Raw genomic sequence first — 15,618 nt, forward strand, 5'->3', positions numbered from 1 at the left:
CTTCCTAAGTACTGGTGTTTTTGCATCAACGTTGATTCAATTTCATAAAACACTTCTCAGCCGCAGAAGAAGCGTAACTGACAAAACTGTATCCCTCAAAAAGGGTAGATACAGGAGCATTCCCAAAATATTGGAAAAACCCCCAAACCACCAACCACTGCTTTGATAGTCTGTTCAGTAGCCTAATTTGCATAAAACACCCTCACCCAAAGAGAGTGCACACACTTGTTGGCAGTGAGTTTGGAAGCTTCAAGACAAGCAGTGTCTTCTAAGGAGTTATTTCAATTGATCGGAATACATAAAAGTTGGGAAGCACACAGTTTCTCAAACAGATGTCACACACACATGACACATAAGAAAGCTAACTGAATAAGTCATTTTCACAGCCAGTGGAATGTATAATACTGCATCTTTAACAAGTGTTATGATTCAGATTCTGACTGTGCATGTATGAAAGGTGCGTATGCAGCCTTAAATCTCAAAATGTAGTAAAGGTCCTCCGGGACAAGTCTACACTTCTCTTACTAATGTATAAATGAAGCAATTTAAGGGCTTTGCATGGATGTAAATGAAAGATGATTATAGATGTACAGTGATCAATTAGAAAAATAAGAATCTTTGCTATACACCAATTTCTTACCCCCACAACCAGCAGTACTGAGAAGTAACTATACAAAGTCAAAATGATACACTTTTATTTATCATAGAAAAAGACTTCCCATACTGATACATAAAATGAGTTCAAATTAAAAAAAAAAGTTGTAGTTCGAGTATGTAATAGTATACAGGTAATCTGCAATTAATCTATAGTCAAGGATTCTAGTACTTTGCTGTCCAGTCTAGCTGATACTTGAGTGGTTCCTTGTTGATGTAGCGCTTGTAGTTTTCCATGAACACCTCTGTGACCTACAAGTGAATTTCCACACAAGAGAGAATCACATGACAGAACTGTAGCACTCAGAGTGAAGTTTGTTATAGTTTTCTGTTTTGATACATATTAGTATGGAAATCCCTACCATCCAAGCATTTGCAACATTTCAGGTATGTATAATGTCAGTATGAAAGTATGCATGAGTTCATTTCTCCAATCATACATATGGGACATTTCTGTGAGAAGATGAAATGACTCGGTAGCCTATCAAGGTTGAATTCAGAATGCTCAGCACGACACCATTTGACGAGCTAATCAGATCATGGTATATTGGGTGGATCAAAAGATTTAGAATACAATTAATGCACTTTTGGCTTGTCATGTGATAACATGTTGATATTACACTCTTCATGAGAGAAGATTTTGTTTTTTTGGTCCAGTATATCACATTGATTACATTGTCTGTGATTTTGTGCCTAAAATACAACAAAAACATGCCTTTATCACCCTTGGAACCATGGGAAATGACTGTGATACACATAGCACTACTACTAAAACTAACTCTAAAACAGCGAAGATAATCATTACAATCAAGTGTAATAGTCTTTCATCGTATAACTGTCAAGCATTTCAATCACTGAAAATGTTTTAAAAACTTTGCAAACTGGTACTTTGTCATAAAGAGCCCACAAATATATAATGACAAACACAGACAATCTTTCTTGGGCCATCTTGCACAAAAGCTGAGATAAAACATAAGTCAGAATATCAAACATTAAAGTGTTTGAATACCAATTTCTAATTGGCTGGTACCTGAATTGAATGTGCTTGATTGGCTTTCATTCTATAACAGGGCCCTAATGTTGAAGTGAGATACGAACTACTGTAAAAGTGGTTTCTTTCGCGGTGGTTTTATTTTCGCGCTTTTCGCGCTTTGATGTTGAACCACGAATTTAACATCACGCAAAAATGTTTTGAACTCGCCGCTTGTTACAACGATATTGCGCACATGCAAACACGAAGATTCCGCACATTGAGTGTATCGATGGTCAACACACACACAGCGATACCGCGCAATGTAACTCGAGAGACGGGATTTCAGGTAAGTCTGCATTTAATTTCAATTTCTATTTAATAAATAAAAGAATAATTGGATTATAGTTTGGGTTTTCATGTGTAAAATAAAACAGTTTTTGCCGACTGTGAATTCACAGATTTTGTCAACCGCGAATTTAAACACACGCGAAAAAATCGGCACCGATGGAAACAGCAAAAGTATATGTACGCGAAAGAAACCACTTTTACAGTATCTCTTTCCCGGTATGGTACCCTCTCTGAACACATAAATAGACAATGTTGACTTTAAAAATTTGTGATACCATACCTCTGGACCATGTGATTGTGCCGAAACATGTGGCGTGATGGTAACCTGAGCAAATGGAAAACAAAGGCTTCAGTCAAGCATATGAGTGGGAAGATTAGCTAATGTTGAAATAATTTCATACAACATGCATGTATGTAACACAGCTATCATATCTGTTCAAATGTAGATTTATTTTTGCTTCATCCATGTCTTTATTTTATAGTTTTATTATTCTAAGTGTGTGTGATATTAATAAATCAAATATGTATTTGTATGATAATGCATCATTATTTTTCCAAAACATTACCAGGAGTATTTGATGGAAAAGTTTTCCTTGAACCTGGATGTACATAATTATGATACCAAAAGCAGACAACTTTTTCACCAATCTAGTGTAATTTACAATTTCCTTCACAAATCAATTTGGTAGATTGGGCCAAAAACAATGTATGTGGAATTTCCTGCCTGCATTCGTATGTAATATCAAATTTTTAAATTCATGTAATACCAAGTATAAGTCTCATGTTTTGTCATTTTATGTTTGATTCAACCCAATTGATCACTCTCAATCAGTAGAACTAAACAAAGTTGATTTTTTTTTCTACCTCTCGCATTTGCCACAAAGGGCTTTCCTTTGGTAGCGGCTCTGGATTGGTGACGTCGAGTATAGCATGGGAAATCCACCCCTCCCTGGAAAGCAAAGCAGGATGAGTGGAAAGAGTGAATACTTTGCAAATTATGGAAGTACTGCTTGGTCTCAGATTGTCAAGACCAGCTCTTAAATACCCTGCAATATGTTTTCCATACTAAATATTCATTTGAGATAAACATCCTGGACTTTATTTAGAATGACTGATCACACAAATTTCATGTTGTTCTGTCTGTTGGCATTTTGAAAATGACCATGTTGTCCATCCAAAATCAAAAGAATGTCAAACAACTAAATCAACGGAATGTTGTTTTTGAAAGGGGCATGAGCTAAGCTATAGTTCTAGAATGTTTTCAAAACACCTACACACAGTGAACTGATGAGCTACAAACGATCCACAATCCATCTAACTTGGCAAGATCTAATCTTTAAACAGCACACCAACAGAATCTAATTTCTTTTGATAGCTAGGGCTCATGGTCTTGACTTGACTTTGAAGTGTCTGGAAAGGTCTTGAAATGTCATTCAGAGTGATGATTTCATCCTCAGGTTACAAACTTGTAAAGCATATCGATGATTATCAGTCTATTATAAAAATTAGAAGAGCAAGAGCAGTCTTGAGTTGGGAACTTATTCCTATAACAGTATTCATATACTGTATGTAACATGGCATATATTTTGCGAGTCTAAATTTTCGCCAGTCGGGAATTCCCAACGATTTCACGAGTGGTTAAATTTGCGAACGTCGAGTCATGTACTAGACGGAGAAGTGTACCCGCGTACATCACATTTACTTCGGGATCAGAGCCAATATTTTCGTATGTCTTTAATTTCGCGAATAGCACCTGACTCGTGAAATTTGCGAAAATAAAAATCTCAAGAAATATTCGGGGTATACAGTAATGTGCTTGAAAACTTGGCATTTGCATTTATCAGTCTTCGTTGACAAAAATTTCTTAATTTCATGCTTTTATTTAATCCATTTTCCACTTGTGAGACAGATGACATTGTACACAATAGTTCTATGAACTATTTTGTTCTAGGTCATAAAATAATTCTATGAATACAATATACTTAGTGTGTATATCAAATTTAGATAATCTGATAATCCCCCTTTTTAGCTACACAGACTTCAAATCCCTTCACATATATGCAATTGAAAAGGGGTCAGAGCACTTAAATAAAACTTTCATTTCAAAACCCCTTTTCTTTTCCGTATAGATTATGGGAGATCATGGGAGTTTAGATTATCTGAAACTGACTTCAGTTGATAAAGAACATCCAATTTTGATGGTTGAACCACATTATGAAATTGTTTATTCTTACAAATATTGCCCAAACAAAAAGTCCTATTTGGCATTTTTTTTTTTTTGCTGCTTTTGTGCAACAGAAAATATTACAATTAAGTAAAGCCACTTGTCATGAAACTGCAACATCAAGATGTGTAAAAACACACTCTTATTCTGTTCATACTGAAATCTCACCCTATTGCCTTGATGATACTGTCTTCAGAAATGACATCTCCACGTCCAACATTTATAAATACTGGTTTCTAAAAATATAAATGGGATTGACAGAGAACAAATATAATATAAGTGAGCCAACTCTGATACTGATGAAAACGATACACGCGACTCAAAAATTCCCTTGAAAAAAAAAAACAAAACAAGGGGATATTAAATGAAATATGAAGTCAGCAAAATATAAACATATATGTCACTTGAAGTCTGCAAAATATAAACATATATGTCACTTGAAGTCTGCAAAATACAAACATACAATGTCACTTGTCTACTAAAGTTGATTTCAAAAGCAAAGTGAGGTAATTGCTGTATACACTGTTTTGGTCACAGATTTAGAATTTCCTCTTCCAAACACACACGTGAAAAGACTGCAACTTTTGACATAACTCTTGTAAGTAACATGGTAAACTCTAGCTCATGCCTTGGTGCATTTATTATCACAATAAACTTTGCACAAAATTTGTTGATGGATTAATTATCTGTGAATGCACATAGAGAATTACATTGTGGCAAATCATCAAAAAACATTAGGAAAAAAAAATCCCTATTTTCTTTACTTTCAATGACAATCGACATCAGATGAAAAAAAATTTGCCCGAGATATAGGACACAGAGAAGAAAACAATGTTTTACAGAGACAGGAAATACACATATCCTCACATAACTTAATACTCACATGAACTACACCTACCCTAACATAATATACTCACATTAGTACGAGTATGACCTTCGGAAATTTATAGGCCTTTCATATAAATCTGCTTGTTCACATGATTAAGTATCAGCATACAGTGGATCTTGCATTCTCAATAAAATTAAGAATACACACATATATACACACACAACAAATGCCCCAGTTCTTTGCAATGACACTATTTACATCAGCAGCAGCAGCAGCAAACGAAACAACAATAAAAACAATGAAACATTGTGAGGATGAGAAACAGTAAAAAAAATCTAATTCACCTTCTTGCATAGTGACAAAACATCCCCAGACAGAAAATTGATTGTTTGCTGAGTGCTGGGTAGTACATTGACAACAAAATCAGCCTCGCCAAGGACGTATGGAAGATCCTCATTTTTCCTACAAACACACAAGTGAGATGACTGTTACAAAATACAATTTGAAAAAACATAATATATTCACTCACTTTAACTATCCAAGTAGTCAGTTAAACTAGCAAATTATGTCCTTCCCATGCAAACAAGTGCATGACTGAAGTATTTGTTTTTGGCATACATACATATCTTTCTATCCCAGTGTTCAAGTTCGGCAAATCAAGAAAAGTTGTGGCAAATGTTGTATATAAGTCACACTGTAAGTTGCATTATCGAAACATTTAGATGCTCCAAACTTTAGCATGAGTATGATATTGAGAGGAAACCAGTAATCCACATGAACACAAAAACTAATAAGTTTTAATGACGAAGAGGAAGGTTCATGTGATTGTTATATGATTTAATGTGTCAAAAATACCGTTTACCCATTTTTTTCCAGTTTTACAAATGAAATACTTTGTTCATTAATGTATTAGCTCTTATAAAGGCAGGAAGATGATTATTTGTGTCATCTCTTCAAAATGACAGTTTGTTACCAATCACACTGGGAACCAGGAATTTCTAATGCTACCATCAAAGATACACTATTTCATTTTATTTTATACCTAATTTGCACTCACTGCATTAGATCATATCTCTGCTAAGTCAATGAATTTACACTGATACATATGACAAAATGTGCAAACTCAGCAAAATGGACATGATAGAGTGCGGGAACATGTGCATAAACATGATTTGGGGAGATGTAATAGCTACAACACTAGCAGCAATAGGGGAAAACAGTACTACCAGTATTTGTTTGACGGGGTCAAAGTGGCAAGTCGTATCTTTTCATGTGGTTGATAAGAGAGCAAATAGATGATTAGCTTTGCAGGATACAGTCCCTTCCATGCTCCCCCCCCCCCCCAACATAGATTAATATCAATGTGAGCGACTGTTCAAAGGGCAGGAACATTGGTACTCTTTCACAGTGGAGAGCACATTTTTCTCTCCCATTCGTCTTATCTAATGCTTACATTACACAATCACTATTAGCGCCTATTTAATACCCGAGTCTAACATACCCCGCTGGGAGCAGCACTCCTTCCTGGAGGATATAGAGAAGGGTCCATATTGTTGGAGTCATCATGATAACTTAAAGGGAGCCTGGGCTAAAGAAGACTTTTGTTTACCTGTTTTTGTTTGTTTGTATGTTTGTTTGTTTGTTTGTTTTTTGCATTAAAAGCATGTGCCACTGAAATACATAGATTGTATGGGTATGATTTCTTTACAGTGAAAAGCCAAGAAAATAATTAATGGTGCTTGCTATTGTATTGGGTACCTTCACAAATATCAAGCACATCTTCTGTTTGTTTTTACATTTTGATGATAGGCATAAGTCCTAGGCCAAAGCTTTGTGCTTATAAAATATTGGGTTTACTGTAGTGACACAAGTACAGAATTTGACAGCAGGCACAGCCATAACTTCCACAAATGCTATGAATAATTTTTTGGTCCTTTCATCACAGAAGTGATGGCCATTGTACAAATATTTCACTGACAATGATTTAACAGAAAAAAAAAATAAAACAAAAATCTTCCTTAGAATGGTTGTTCCCTTAACTTGTTGAGAATGAGTCCTGAGTACACTTGGGCAAGTGTCTATGGGAAATGCCTGTTGAAGCCAATTCAGTCCGTCCGCAACAGGTTAAAGGAGATGAGTACGGACTCACATGGAAGATGAAAAGTATGTAGGACAGTTCACCTCAGCCTAGGGGGTGAACTAATGAAATAACACTACTTCTGACAGGATGATATGAAATGTCAACAAAACTATGTATCAAAGCATAAACAAAATCTTCACTAATCTCAACTAGGAAAATCATCAAAGTCATGAAATCTGTATGAGCAGATGATATTTCCTGCACACTATGCAAAAAAAAATCATAAATAAAACGTAAAGCTTTCTATGACATGTCCTGAAAGACAGTTCCGGTGTGTTGAACAGAACACTATACAATACATGCGGCATTTGCAGCGTACATACAATACGCTGTTTTTTGTTTTGCTTTGTTTTGTTCTGTTTTTTTGTTTTTACTTGTATTCATCAATGGAGCTGGATCTCTGGGCAGGTGGAAGGTCCTTCCTTACAAGGCCAATAACTCGCATGTTGAGAGCCTTGCACACTCGCCCAACTGAAAAGAAACAGTCAAAGACAAAACAAATCCACATTAGTTTTATACTGAATACTTTTTATCTGACGGAACATCTGGATTTCGGTATGGGAAACCAACTGGTGGGAAATATCCACTTCTACTCCAACATACTTACGGAAACTGGGCATGGCATGGCATGTGCTAAAATCTAGAGGGTAATGAGTTGAACATCTGAAAAAGGAAGACAGTGCAGTCTCACACGACGGCAAGAGTGTAGACAGAAAGCCTAAGGCCCGAAATGCACGAAGGTGGTACAATTGAAACCAAAGTTTAAACCATGGACAATTTGTATGGAGCGCCAAGTGTTACATGGCCTATTTCGTTACGAAATCAGTCATTTCATCGACGAAATGACAACATTTCATCAACAAAATGATCATCAACGAAATGAACATTGAAATGAACGATTTTGTAACGAAATAGGCCATGCGACACTTGGCGCTCCATACAAATTGTCCATGGTTTAAACCATGGTTTCAATTGTACCACCTTCGTGAATTCGGGCCAAAATGTTCAAAGCAGATGGGCTCTATTTTGAAGTCAATACAGGGAAGGAAGGTCACAAACAAAAGGTCAAGGGGGATGATTCTGATATCCTTCTCCTACTGTATGAGCTAGTTGCATGCTAGCTTGAATCATGGAAAGTACAATGCAACTGGTGATATCTTGGTTGTTTCTTGTCTCTATGAGATTTGTCTTTTCGCTCTCGCCTCTTTTCTTTTTTTCATGCCTTTTATGCCACCACAAGGTACAGCAAATATTTTATTTTTGCTGTCTTTACCTTCATGCACAGTTATATCTTGTCATTCCAATAACTCATAAATACAGGAGGTATCATCTCAATGTAATCTTGCGTATGGATATCCGGTGACACAACATTTGCTCCTGCGACTCCGGTCTTATTTTCTCCAAGGACTTAGAGTTAGGGTTAGGGTTGTGATAGCGTTTTTAGGTTGGGGTTAGGGTTATTGTTGTGGGTAGAATTTGTGATTGGCCCAGCGTGCAGATACTTTAATAATGGGAACGATTGTTGCAGGAGCAAATGTCATGGAACCAGATATCCTGCATCCTGCATAATCTACAAGACTAGGTTTTGAGTCATGATATTAGAGGTCTAATGTCACACAGTCAAGATGCAAGAGCCAAACTTGATAAGCAACTAGAAAAGCACCCGGGAGCACAGACCTCCACCAAGCCAGCAACTCATTTTCACCCTTACACATATGAAATTTCCCAAAATAGAAACCTTTTGTTTATGTCATTGCACAGTGCCTTGCACGTCGAGCAGAGCCTGTGCTTTAGTGCATGTATGTAAACCTCCAGTACGCGCAGCTTGAACCCTAAGTCCGTTGACCTCATATGCTAAAAGATTACAAATCCTTTAAAAGTCCATAAAATTCCCGCATCTCTTCCAAAATCGAATGAGGTGTTTCTTGTGTAGATATTGACTTTTTATGCAAGTTTCATTTTAATCCATTCAAAACTTTTAGAGTTATTTTACAAACAACCAAACCAACGCCAATGTTCACTTAACCTCCTCCTTCCTTGGCGGAGGTAATAACTTCATTACTAGTGATGAATACAACTCTTCAAAGGTCAGTATCATTATGATCAACTTTGGGAAAGCACATGTACATCTTTTCAGTTTTGGAGCACATTTGACAATGGTGAAAGTTAAAGGTCAAACTGAGTCTTTAAAAACGTACGTTTGCAGTGGTTGAGTATACAGTTGAACCTCTATTATCCGGCCTCCCTTTATCCGGATCTCTCTATTATCCGGACGCAATCTCGCCGTGATTTTTTTAAAATAATTACGGGAAGAAAGGGGGATTCCCAACTCCTTGAGAACTCCTACCCAAACACACATGAATTACATTTTACTTCCAATATGATTCACATACATTGCATCAAATTTCCTTCCAAATTGCTTACCTTCAGACATTTCGGATGAGCCCCGGTCCCGACTTGTCCGGATACGAGAGGTTCAACTGTATTTTGATTTTTTTTTTTTAAATGACAAACCCCATACAATAATTTATTACAACAAAGCAATTTTATGTCCAAAATATTTGGAAAGTGTATCTCAAACTCAAGGATTCCTTGAAGGATTATGTCATAAACTTTGCATTCAAAGACTTCTTCATGGTACATGTATGACGGCAGTAAACCAAGCTCTGTAAGTATACCCATGACAGAGCAATCAATTGATATGAACCTTGATATGTGTAGAGTGAATGGTCGAAGATTGCAGCCAATTTTCATGATTGCTTTATTCATTAAAGCTAAGCGCAAAGGTTATTCAAAGACAATATCTGAGTAGACAATCACAGTAAACAGATAAGTGGCATTAAATATGGTAACAATGTATAGTCATATAAGACTTTTCACTTGTTTGTTTGTTAGTTTGTTGTTGTTTTTGCTCTTTCTATTTGTGTTCACACACAGAGTATAAACTTGAAACTGGCTTAACAGTATTTTGCCTGATTAAAGTTGATGTAGTACCAGAACATATCTTTGTAAGCCTGGTAATAGCTGCTACAAAATAAACCTGATTATACACAGCTAGCATTTGGCGGCATATTAACGTGGACCTACTATCCGAAGTAGGTCCATGATATTAATCACCATTAAGATGTCACACATAGCAGCATCTACACATGACAGGCTGTTCAAGAATCTCAATGTCTTATCCTTCAACCCCTTCACAGACCAATTCTGTCCAATGCACCATGATATGTTGACACGTTTTCATGTTCATACCTTTGAATAACAAAATTTGAACTGTTAATATATAGCTTTGACACAAGTAACAATATTTCAGACCACAGTTAATTTGTGTGTGTGTGTGGTTTTTTTTAATTATTATTAGAATGGTTCATTTGATAAAAAAACTTGCAAACTCGTAGCCCGAAGGCTAAAATACATTGCAATGACATATAGATCGATACATTCAAATTAAATAAAACACATTGAACTGTCATACACAACATCTACATCAAAAATCATACTTAAATATAAATATATTGCACAAAATATTACATTTTACCAAATTACAAAAGTATGAATATTACACATCATCCTTCATCATTCTACTTAACAAAAAAAAAAAAAAAAAAAGAATATAATATATATATATATATATATACAAATTCATATAAATATCTAACCTACCAAATTATATTCTGAAGATATACTTAGTATAAAATATCAGAGCAAAACAAAACAAAACAAAACAAAACAAAAGTCTTCATCTTGATACCTTCAGTGCCAATGTCCCCAGCACCTAAGACAGCAACAGTTCTGCCCTTGAGTAAGTGATAACCAATCCTGGTGTATTCTCCTTGAACCCTGTTGATACAGAAGTTTCAGGAACTAGATATATCGCTACGGCGACTGATATGCCTCCACTATAATGCATGGTTCTCCTAATAGGTCTATAGTACAATGTCTTGACAATGAGTGATGACAGTTTCACACAATTGGCAAAATATTAAAATGACAGGTTTGACACAAATGTGCTGAATGTTCACTTTCCTAGAACTAGGTTCAATGGGATGAATGAGTAAAACGTCAGAGTGCAGGTATTTGGGGAACTGATGATTTTTACTTGACTTTTGATCCTTTTATAAGTTTATGCATTGAGTAATTTTCAAGGTATTGAGAAAAAGTATAATTTCAGTATCAAATGGGAAAATAGCATTATCTAAACCTGGCCTTTGACCTTTGACCTCACAGTTACAAAGAGAATCACTGTTAGGTTGAACATGCATAAATATGTTAGTTTCATGATGATACCTTGAGTTACTTTTGAGATATGGAGGAAAAAGTGCAATTCAGCACTTTCACTTGACCTTTGACCTTTGACCTTTCTGCAAGAAACTTCCCACAGAATATATATTGGGTAATACATGTATACATCAAGTTAAAAAAAAAAACAACAAACCTTCAGGCATTGCATAAATATAAGGAAAGTAGTGATATTTTGAGGAGTTGACCTTGACCTTTGACCCCCCCCTGACCTTTGAACCATAACCCCCAACTTCCCTAGATAATCACTGCCCATTGGAACAAGCATATATACTACGTTCCATGAAGATACCTTGAACCATTTGCGAGATATGGAGAAAAACATGAATTTTCATCCTTTTTTTTCCACAAAATAACCTGTGACCTTTGACCTTTGACCCCGTGACCCTAAAATCCAAACAAAGTATTATCCCCCCAGGATATACCCTCATACCAAGTTTGATGTGAAACCACCACACGGTTCTTGAGATATCGACAAAAACAAAACGGGACGGACGGACGTACGTACGTACGGACGGACGGACGGACGGACGGACGACCCGAAAACATAATGCCTCCGGCCACTTCGTTGGCGGAGGCATAAAAAGCAAAACAAACTATTGTAAATAGCACATTATCAGTGTATCAAGCTGATATTGAGCCATTACTCTAGTGATTACTAGGCCTTTTATTCTGAGATATCAAAGTATGTAAGACATCTGTCAAAACTTCAGTGTAGCTGCGATTTCTTAAACATTCATTAAAATCACAAAAACAATAGCAAAACCGTTTGCAAGAGTTTTATTTGTAGCTAATGAGTTCTTTTCATGGTAAGTTACCTATTGAATCAGAACAGGTCTTTAAGACAATCGATGTGTTTCCAGTTTGCTTCACTTAGATAATATTGTCAAATCTGGAACTCATAATATAAATATGCTTTAATTATTTGAGTTTGATCATGGCATCATCATTCTATATACATAATATACATAAACAAATGATATGAAATTATCACAAATGAGAACTTAAGCAGTGGCGGATCTAGAGGGGGGCGCACCAGGCCTGTGCCCCCTCTTTCTTTGTTAAAACAAAAGAAAAAAAAAAAAAAAAAAGGTTTTCAATCATACCATTCACTCCTTTTCTGCGCTTCTCGGAGGAGAGCAAAGCGTCGCTCGTGCGCCACAATATGGCCGATGACGTACTCTGCCATGTGCGTACCAAATATTCCAGCAAACCTTGTCAGGGTGAACTTGGGAGGCAGCTGGGAAGGATCCATGTGATTAATAAAACCATCAACTCCTGCAATGAAAACAAAAAGGAGAGCACAACATGACTGTTGTACACAGTCAAAATGGAGACCTGTGCTTCTCAAGCAACCACTCAATTTGCAATGCAAGGACACAGTCCCTCACACACTTTTTGACAAAGCTCATTGATCATGACCACAAACTGAGGACTGACCTTCAATCCTCTCTGCACAAGGGAAATTTTCATTAAATTTTTTTTTTTTAAAATTTATTTCTAGACATTATACCAACCAACGTTACTGCTGAACTTACGTCCCTTTGGACATTTACAGCAAGAAAACCAACATACAGCAAGAAAACCTCAATTTTTGGTAACCTTTCACCTATCACTTCCACAATTTCAGGCAACTTATATCTCTTTGTCTTATCCTTCTCACCAAAGATTGATAAACATTTCTAGCTGATGTTATGACTTGAATAAAACATTTCAAGCCAAGGTACGACGACCTTTGACCAATTAAAACCCGATGTCAATGTGAAATTATTGTTAATTTACTTCTACCCTGATTATTGATGAACATCATTACTGGACTTGATTCCTTCCTGAAGTAATGACTGGGATTAGGAGTTCTCTTCTCTTTGGAAAAGAGTGACTAAATAAAAATGCTATCAAAAAAAAAAAAAAGAAGAAAATCAAAGCAAACAAGTGCTAAAATAAGACTTGTTTTAGTTCATCAAAAACAAGATATAAACTTTAGGCATCTTTAGCAAACTCAAAAAAAAAATCTAACTTTTCACAGATAATGAACTAAAAAAAATGACACAATGTGCATCATTCCTTGACTGTATTTAGACAGGAAACTCATGCACACACAGACACACAGACACACATGCGCACACAGACACACACACAAACACACACACAAATGAAATTGATGTTCATTGTATTTTGTATGTTAGCCACACTAGGTGTCACACAAAAACTACATGTGAAAGCAATCTCAAACGAAAGATCACTTTGTTGTTTTCCTGAACTTTTTACTACAGATCTACAATATCCTAAACTTGGATGCAGTTTAGTTACCCAGCTAAATAATTGGATGATGGTATCATATACTCACAATGAGATGTGGCGGACTACAAATCCCTAGCAGAATGATCCACAATTTACCATGCTTCTGATTACAAACAACTTGATACAGATGAGAGGAGTATTACACTGGAAGTTTCCCTTAACATTATAAATAGGGACAGTAATTTCAAATTCATACAATTCCAAGGTCTTTCTTGTTACTCCAACTAGAGAATGGTACACAAACATCCTAATGAAAACAAAGTATCATACAAGCCATTTTTGCTGTATTTACCTTCAAGTAGCAATCTTACAACTTTGGTATTTTGAAAATACATCAATGCTAACTCTTGGGATGTGTAAGAAATACACATTCCTGGCATCTCAGAGCCATACAAAATATACAAAGTTGAAAAGCACCCTTCTACTGATGTTTTGGGGTTAAAAGGTGCCGAGAAAACTTACCTGCCCATGTTGACTGGACCCACTTTGCACTTTGCAGCAGGCTCATTAAGGACGGTAATCTCTCTGCATCCAACAGGAGAACGTCTGCTTTCTTGAACTTCTCAATGATTTCATCTATGAAAGCAGGGAAAGGGGATCATGTCATGCGCAAGGAATGTACGTGTAAGAGCTGTTTTAGTGGAATTGCAGTGGAAAGTTACAAATTACTTAGGATCATTAAAAATGTTTGGTGTTTTAACAAAATTGTAAAATTGGCGGACAGCAGTTCATTTTCGATTCAAGGTGCTACATGCCCAGGGTAAATGTATGCCTGTACCTCTCCAGAGACTCCAACCCCAAGCACCCTCTGATCGGGAGATTCTCCCGCCCGAAACCCCTAGTAAACGGGAGACTCCAAGTTGATTTGTGCGAAGCGCGAAGTTCCTAGGGTTCTAGATGTTCTCTGGTGCTATCTAAGGCTTATTTTTTCAACATACGATAGCAAAAAGTAAGAAATCCTTTCCACCGGGAGACACAGAGCCAGGGCGGGAGAAATGAAATCTCAAACGGGAGAACGGGAGATTTTGCAAAAATGGGCTTTCGGCGGGAGATCTCCCGTCGAAAACGGGAGAGTTGGAGTCTCTGCCTCTCCATAATAGCTTGCATATAAATAATCAACATTTCTATTTTCTTCTCGTTTTCATTGTGCTGGGGAATATTCTCAGACTCAGGGAAGTTTCATATCTCTTCGACGAGTTGTCGTTCTTGTTTAGATTGTTTCTGAGGTGCTGCACATGCTGCATTTCTACTTTCATCCATGTGAAAAAGTGCAAGCTTGAATAAAAAGTTGAAGTGGACTCCTTAGACAACTTCAGTTTTGATAAGAACGAGCCACATGATTCAATAAACTGTAAGTCATTATATATCATGATTCATATGCCATTTCACTGACTTGACCAAGACACATTAATACTGCATGTGACAAGCAGAAGTGTTTTAAAACCCATTCGTCAACCAGGCAGTAAAAAATTACCTGAAAAGGGAACATCACAATCGATGAAGTGACAAAGCTGAAACACCTCTGGATGCATTCTCTTCATACATTCAAAGATGCCCCGTGGACCATCCTTGAACAAGCTGTGGACTACAATGTATGGTGAAGCAGCTCCATTAGATGTTGCCATGGTGATGGGGGAGCTGAAAATTGCTGCTGATGACTTAACGAGATGTGATCTGTTCTTCAAGTTCAAGAAACCAAGGCCAAGGGTTCTACCTGCATTTATAGATATCACACCGTGTGGCATTCTGTTCAAACAGAAGGCCACAAAAGAGAGTCAGTACAGCTACAGGTATACACAGTGCAGTGAAAATGTCAGGGCATAAAAAAAAAAAAAAGCATTTGTGACAAC

The 15,618-nt window shown here is 36.6% G+C and overlaps 1 protein-coding gene across 1 annotated transcript in view; it reads right to left on the reverse strand.

The window, feature by feature from the left end:
• Positions 1–771: 771 nt before the first annotated feature.
• Positions 772–15,618, reverse strand: part of LOC139709834 (uncharacterized protein in proB 3'region-like) — a 36,213-nt gene continuing 21,366 nt past the window's right edge. Inside the window, exons 3-12 of the mRNA XM_071621795.1 lie at positions 15,243–15,482; positions 14,231–14,344; positions 12,574–12,745; positions 10,920–11,008; positions 7,543–7,639; positions 5,373–5,490; positions 4,368–4,435; positions 2,840–2,924; positions 2,256–2,300; positions 772–906 (exon numbers count right to left, since the gene is read on the reverse strand). Of these exons, the coding sequence (XP_071477896.1) occupies positions 820–906; positions 2,256–2,300; positions 2,840–2,924; positions 4,368–4,435; positions 5,373–5,490; positions 7,543–7,639; positions 10,920–11,008; positions 12,574–12,745; positions 14,231–14,344; positions 15,243–15,482 (1,115 nt within the window). The 3' untranslated portion in view covers positions 772–819. The remainder of the gene's footprint in view (positions 907–2,255; positions 2,301–2,839; positions 2,925–4,367; positions 4,436–5,372; positions 5,491–7,542; positions 7,640–10,919; positions 11,009–12,573; positions 12,746–14,230; positions 14,345–15,242; positions 15,483–15,618) is intronic.

Source organism: Diadema antillarum, unplaced genomic scaffold (genome assembly GCF_040938485.1).
Source record: "Diadema antillarum isolate AM-2024a unplaced genomic scaffold, OU_Dant_1.0 seq00001474_RagTag, whole genome shotgun sequence".
NCBI lineage: Eukaryota > Metazoa > Echinodermata > Echinoidea > Diadematoida > Diadematidae > Diadema > Diadema antillarum.